The following is an 8034-nucleotide window of genomic DNA, read 5'->3' as shown; positions in this document are numbered from 1 at the left end:
TTGTGGCCTATTTGCTGAATAAATGTTAAAAAAAAAAGAAGTAGCATGACAAATACGAACGTTTGCGAGAAAATATGATGGAGAACAATTATGCACTACATCTGTACCTACTCGTAAATATTGCATTATTATTTACATAAAGTTACACTTCAAATGCTAAAAAAATAAACCAAACATGGAAAAGGCAATAAAAATAACTAAATATTATAGGAAATTAATTCACAAATTACTCTGGAACAAATATCCGTGCTCATCATAAGAATTAATGACCTTACCAGGATTTGAACCCGGGACAATCGGCTTCATAAGCAAGGTCACTAGGCTAGACAGGTCGTCAAAAAAAAACAAAAACAGGGTCAAAGGTTATGGTATGGTCCAGTATTTTGGACGTTGCCGAATAAAGATAAAAATTCAATATTCAAAAATGTAGGTATTCTCACATTCCACGACTCTTCTCTTTCCGAACAGACTCTAAAGCTGGGTCCAGAAGGTGCAGACTTGCGCTGCGCAGATTGTTGCACGGACAAAAGAATGTGCGACTCACATCGTCCACATGATACAGACATGTTAGTTGTTCCTTAAACCTCGTGGTGTGCGTCCGTCTTCATATCCCTATTACTGTACTCTTTGGACTTAATTTTCCATACAGCTGGAAGGGACTTATATATAGATCTATAAATTCAACTCAGAATTCTCTTGAATATTTTCTTAAATCGTTCATTTTTATAATAAAAACAAAGCAAACTGTGAATTAATTACTTAACCAAAGCTGTCGTAAGTTGACCCAAACAAGTCTGAACATGCGTCCACACAGTGCAGTAGTCGGCGCAAATACGCATGTCTGCGCCGACTTTTTGATGCCAGATACAAAAATGCACAGATGTCGTTACAGACTTGAGACTTCACGTCCACACGTCCCATTTGTACCGACTTAAGTCTGTACAGACACGCTGCGCAGACTAAAGTCTGTGACGTGTGGACCCACCTTAAAAGCTGAGAGCGCTGGTGGCCTAGCGGTAAGAGCGTGTGACTTTCAATCCGGAGGCCGGAGGCCGCGGGTTCAAACCCCGGCTCGTACCAATGAGTTTTTCAGAACTTATGTACGAAATATCATTTGATATTTACCAGTCGCGTGAAGGAATAAATCGTGAGGAAACCGGAGTAATCCTAATAAGGCCTAGTTTCCCCTTTGGGTTGGAAGGTCAGATGGTAGTCGCTTTCGTAAAAACGTCGTCACTTCATCAATTCTTGGGATTAGTGGTCAAGCGGACCCCAGGCGCCAAGCAGACCCGACTGGATCTGGCACTAAGGGTCGGTTGCACCAAACTGTTTGTCATCGTTAAAGAGTTCGTTAATTGTATTGTATGGAAAGTTTCATAGTTAATCACCGCGGCGGCGCGCCGGGTGACATTGATCAGTCTGTCAAGTGCGGATGGTGCAACTGGCACCTATTAACAAAGACTCAAAGTCGGTGCAAAATTACCTTGCTGGTACATTTCTAAGGTTTTTATAAAATCTATAAAGAATATTGTAAGCAGCATTACACCTTAAAAACCAAAATGGTGCATTTACACCTAACTAAACTAAGCTAAAATATCTCATACGATCTTATTTGTAGAGCCATAAGAGCGTGTCACATATTTTTGCGGCCTTCGAAGAGTAACATATTATTGCAGGTGACTGTACAGCGACCAAATTATTTATCAAATAGCGTCGAATGATGGTCCCTATATCTATTGGATTAGTTAGTTAAAAAATAATCAAATAAATATGTTTTTACTTTCCAAAAAATTGTCTGCTAACAATTTACGTGACAGATCATGTAAAAATTAACTGTCAATGCATAGAGATTATCATCTGACGCGAGAGGTATAGTGGAATTAGCTTGGTCAGACTAAGTTACCGTAAAATGGGGTGAGTAGAGTTCGCGGGGAGAGGTGGGTTATGAATGGGGAGAGAAGGGATGAAAGGGGGTGAGATGAAATTTTAAGGCTACCGCTACAAAAATAATATAAGTATTCCAATTTACAATGGAGCTATAGTAATACTCATAATAAAAAAAAAACCATCCAACAATCTTCCAAAATCACCTTTGTATGAAAACCCAACGCACCCCAAATACGAGGGACTACGGGGTGAGGTGGGTTTTCCTGCTTATCGCCAAAGTTATGAAATGGAACTACCCAAAATAAAATAATAACTAAAATATAAACTCCCGGAACACTTAATAATACACACCATTCAGTCTGCATATGTAAAAATAAAATGTTATCGAGGTTTGAATGTCAGTTTTGCCCCTACTCACCCCATTTTACGGTACCAGCGCCTAGGAAGACCCATGGTCATTTAAAATTTTGACCTACCTATATTAAATATATTATGAACTTGCAGTTTTGTCTATATTACTAAAAATGTGCTTGTAAAAATACGAAATTTTGAAGCTAAGCAAGCTTAAGAACTGTGCCTTCTTTGGTGCAGTAACCTTACATCTAAGATTATTATGAACAACGCATTAACATTAACGTATCGATTCAGGGACGCGCGAAAAGGCAGTCACATGAGTGAATGAACGAATTGAATAATTCACTCATTTGTGGGGCCGCGGGCCGTCGTAAACATGCCCACAGCGGGGCGTGGCAGTCGCCAGTCGGTCACTATCCGGCGTCGAGAGCGGTCGTGCCGCGTTTCACCCCGTGCGTACTCCAAGCCGCCAAGATTTTCGACCGGCAGTACCACTCACCCTCCAAGGTGTTAAAGTTGGAGGACGACCCTTGGGGGTCATGTGCCATGTACTCCCCGGACAAGATGAAGTCGGGCGGGGGACTCATGGGCCCCCCCGGCTGCTTCCCGGGGCGGTATAGCCCGACGTACCGGAGCCCCGATCCGAGGCGCTGCGTGCCCAATCCTTCTGTGAGTACTCATTTTCAGGTGCCAAAGAAAATTGTGTTTTTTTAGGTTAAAAAAAATTAACAAAAAATACTAATCCATTTTTTCCAGGTATGTATTTTTATGTATATATGCTGAGCGATGGTTGTATGCTAGCGATTGCAATGGCGAATAAATGGAGCTCCATTTTTATGTTTTTTTTATTTGTTGTTGTGCGAATTTTACACGGTCCGTAATACATACTTGTGCTGGATATATTTAGAACGTTATTAGTATTATATTGATATTGAAATGTAGTAAAATACAAGTTTAGTAAGGTTGTTTTACTTTACCATAAACACTATAAGCGTACAAAACAAACCGATACGTTTAACATAAATATCTAAATATATAAATGTTATATATATTTTGCTTAAATATAAACAGTTAACCAAAACAAATCCTAATCATCTGTTAATTTATTTTAACCATCTCAAACTGACATATTAACCAAATTTATTCAATTATTTAGGCATTTGTTGAATTCGTAAACCTAGTATAGTAGGCTATATAGTAGGCTTTCAATTCATTGATTGACAGTAATAATAAAACCGTTAAGTAAACGTACCATTAAAGCATTAAACCCATTTGTAGACCAAATATGCCAAATATACCTATTAAAATACACCCGAATTGTTTTAACAGAAATAATCAGAACACCATTTTTAGTGTACCGCACAAACTTTGTTCGCGGTACACTTATTTTTGTGTAAGTTTAGAAAAGGAGCGTGTAAAAAACAAATCAAATAAATTAAATAAAAGAAATATAAGAGAATAACTTTAGTGTAACAATATTGTAAAAATATTTTAGAATAATTGTTTATAACATTTGTTACACATGAAATGTAAAATTTATAAACAATATAACTATGAATATACAGCTAATTATAAAATAAAACTAAACATAAATCTCGTTTGTACTATATAAACAAATAACAAATACGTATCTGAGTGAAATTAAATAATATTACCATTATCTCACCAAACAAACTCCAAAAAAACTCCAAATTACCAAACCGGATTACACCTCATAAATTACAGAGCAGGAATTACAAGTTTCCCGGCGTAATCTGCGCTCATTGCAGTTGGATTGTTTCACGGGGTTTTTATTAGCGCCGCCATTTGTCGAGGTTACGAGTATTGCCGGCGCCTGTTTGTCTGAAGGGCCGGGAAAACAAATTGTTTTCGCGTCGGCACGTTAATTTTTATGAAAATTGATAATTATACTTGTGGTAATGTTTGGGAATAATATAATAAATGAAAGATTTAACAATACAACCAGCTATAAACTTAAATTAAACCTAAGGATTTTATTTAAATAATTGCTTTATTGTAAATAATTAATAATGTTAAAATAGTATGTGTTTTTTGATGGATTAAATTAATTTTTCAGCAACATACTTAACAGGGAATGGAATAAGACTTTTTCGGCTTTTACAGTTGTTTAAAATATGAAGGTTTTAGTATTTACTTATCAATAATAAATGATATATTCAATTAAGGTACCGTTTTAATATTTTTTGAACGAATATAGAACCTGCGATCGTGACCAGATGGAAGGAAATTTTATATTATTTTATTCGACGTTCTAAAATTTAAGATATTTTAAACCTTGTTTTTTTAATACATTTTAACATGATAATACATTATGAAATAGTTCGGTATACTGGTTAAAAATTATACAAATAACATGAAACAATTATTTTTGTATGAAAAGCGTTTTGTTATATTTACTGTTACATTCAGATGAAGCTTTATTTAATGAATTTCAAATTAAGTATGATTTAATATTATGACTAACGACAGTTTACGTCTAAAATAAAAACATAAGTAAAAACGTCTTTAATTTTTTTTTAATTACTAATAATAGCGCCGTATAAAAAATATTCATAAAGATATAATACTAAATTATTACATGTGAATGGCTTTTAAATAAATGAAATAATGCTACTATAAATGTGATGATCTCTTTAAAAAAATACTTACCTACGTTTTTGTTACGATCATTAATTTAAACAATTTTGTTTTACGTTTTTTTTAGGATTTTGTACCGGAAGGTAAATTGGGTGGACCAACTTTTTACTGTGACTCGTTGCTATAGATACTTTCTCTCGGGTCACTCTTAAAAACCGGTTTTTGTGATATTATTATAATGCATGATTTTTGTGGCTGTTATAATGGGCCATATAATAATCATGTTAGTAGAATATGGTAAAACAGTTCTGTTCTTCTGACACACTGTGCTAATATTGTCGCCTGGCTGACGGGACAGAATCACAACAAGAAATAGTTGATTGGACCCGGAGTCCCTAGATATTTTGCAGATAAACGTTGAAATCTTGAAAAAAAAAAGATAGTTTTGTATTTACGCTACAATATAAAATGACGAAAATAATGATATACAGTAATGTAGTATTTTTGGTATGAACTTATTTTCTAATTTTGTGCAAGGGCTAAACGTAACTCAAACTTAGTGTAAACAGTGAACACAGAGAAATATTTTTATTATTTATAAGATTTTAAAATAATTTGTAATTATAATGCTTTATTTGCTCAATGTCTGCTAATAAAACTAAATTTAATTACATTATGATTATTTGTAATTATTAATAAGTTTTACAATCTCTGCCGATCAATAATAACAACCAGGGAAAAATATTAAAAACCGGCCAAGTGCGTGTCAGACTCGCGCACGGGGAACCCTCCGTGACCATCGGGGGACCATCAACAAATAATAGAGCAAAACAAGCAAAAAAACGGTCACCCATCCAAGTATTGACCCCGCCCGACGTTGCTTAACTTCGGTCAATAATCACGTTTGTTGTATGGGAGCCCCACTTAAATCTTTATTTTATTCTGTTTTTAGTATTTGTTGTTATAGCGGCAACAGAAATACATCATCTGTGAAAATTTCAACTGTCTATCACGGTTCGTGAGATACAGCCTGGTGACAGACGGACGGACGGACGGACGGACAGCGGAGTCTTAGTAATAGGGTCCCGTTTTTACCCTTTGGGTACGGAACCCTAAAAATTAAAAAAAAACTCCTATTAAAGTAAACGTAGGCATTTACTCGTGCCTACACGAAAATTGTCGTAGCACCTTAGGTACTTCAGCCGACGGGACGGGGCGGTGCTATGCTCGGGGCGTAGCTACGCCGACGGTTACGCGTCGTAGCTTCGTGTAGCTACGGGTCTTAAAACTATAGTATTATGCGACTATAGTATTACGCATGTAAAAATATTTTTTATCAACAAATGATCGTATCGTATCGTATCGACGGAGAAATTGTTTGTATTATTTTATTGGAGATATGAGTTTTTGATATGTTTATTTTTTTATTTAAAAGATTAAATATTGCCTTTAAATTTGTAAATTGAAGGATATTATTTTGATTGGTCGATATTTAACTGTATTATTTTGATAGGTTGTTAAATAATGATTTTAATTAATATTGTATGATGCATAAATAGTTAATGAGAAGAAACAATAAATTACTTAAATATTTTTAATTCTTATGTTTTGTTTAGAAGATGGAAAATATCTATATTATTCCTATGATAAATAAAGATAAACTAAATAGTGCGCATAAAACGAATACAAAAGCAATATATGTACATATTTGTAAGACAAATATGTATGTAATAGTACTATAATTATAATACCAATACAAATTGTATTAATATTTACAATCAACGTTGCAAAATAAGGGTCACATATCTAATTTAAGCGAATTTTGATTGGCATAAGTTACGTAAGTGACTCGTTTTATGTATTTAATATTATGAAATAATTTTTTGGTGTCGAAATACAAAACTAAAAATAATAATTGACTCTACTACTACTAATATGTTGTAAACATTTACCAGGAATTTACCACATATCATTGCAAAAGCAATAAAAACAAATACTAAATATTTTTTAATATATTATGAGATGACTTTGACTGTTTAAAATAAATAACATTAATTCAACCAAACGAATACTAAGGCAAATTATTTATTTGTACTCTTAAAATTAGTTAAATTTCCACTAAAACCTATTAACAATATTTATTTAGATAACAACTATTTTCGCATTAAGTATGTATTATGGGCCGATTATCATTATACTTATATATTTTTTTAATGTTATAATATATATTATTACAGGGATCCAGTTACCCAACGGAGTGTCTGCTTAAAAAAAGTGAAGGGAAAATTAATAATTGAAACAAAATAAAATCCTAACAATTTATTTAAACATTATACAAAAAAGTGATACTTAACAATACCGTGGATAATATTTTACAGTACATATGGGGCTACTTTTCCGCACTAGTGCGTAAAATAGCACTTTTCGTGCGTATGTCGAAACTTTAAAGTGCCATATGTACTGTAAAATGTTGTTCGATACACGTGCGAATAGGTAATTCGCAACTCGTGTCGATTTAAAACACTCCCTTCGGTCGTGTTTTAATTTATCGCCACTCGTTTCGAATTTCCTCCTTTTCGCACTTGTATCGAAAATAACTATTTTTTCGTTTACAAAAAATAGTAGTTCCAAAATGATATAAACATACAGATGTAGTGCATAATTGTTTTCCATCATATTTTCCCGGAAAAGTTCGTATTTGTCATGCTAGTTCAGTCAACCTCAGTACTTTTTGTACCGAGACTGACTGAAATAGCAAGACACAGTTCGTACGTTTCCGTAAAAATACGATGGAAAATAATTATGCACTACATCTGTAAATCCTTGTTACCGACTTCGGAAATGGTTTAAGGTCCGTTTGCCTAGGACAGTGGTGCCTCCATACAAGATATATAGTAGTATTTGTCACTAACTATCCTAAGAAACCAGAGCTTTACGCGATTTTCATTATGTTGTCGAAATTTAATTTCGTCTGATTTTTTATTTATTTAGAAAACAAACAGCCTTTACAAATATGTCATACAAAAAGTAACATACAATTTTACAGAATTTTGTGGATAAGTTACCAATCATGTACAATATAAGCGCAATATTATCGTAGGCTAAAAATCTTGTACAAAATACGAAAAAGTATAGTCTTTTCGTAATTCAACGGAAAAAAAACACAACGTTTTCGGGAAAATTTCGCATTTATTC

At 33.8% G+C, this 8034-nt stretch overlaps 1 protein-coding gene across 2 annotated transcripts in view; it reads left to right on the top strand.

Moving 5' to 3' along the window:
- Positions 1 to 2570: 2570 nt before the first annotated feature.
- LOC134660912 (inhibitory POU protein) overlaps positions 2571 to 8034 on the top strand; it is a 65628-nt gene continuing 60164 nt past the window's right edge. The window contains exon 1 of one of the 2 annotated variants that reach the window (XM_063516790.1): positions 2571 to 2910. In XM_063516790.1, the coding sequence (XP_063372860.1) occupies positions 2788 to 2910 (123 nt within the window). In that variant the 5' untranslated portion in view covers positions 2571 to 2787. The remainder of the gene's footprint in view (positions 2911 to 8034) is intronic. The other variant, XM_063516789.1, reaches the window with a different exon arrangement.

Source organism: Cydia amplana, chromosome Z (genome assembly GCF_948474715.1).
Source record: "Cydia amplana chromosome Z, ilCydAmpl1.1, whole genome shotgun sequence".
NCBI lineage: Eukaryota > Metazoa > Arthropoda > Insecta > Lepidoptera > Tortricidae > Cydia > Cydia amplana.
This window is presented reverse-complemented; position numbering and strand designations above follow the sequence as displayed.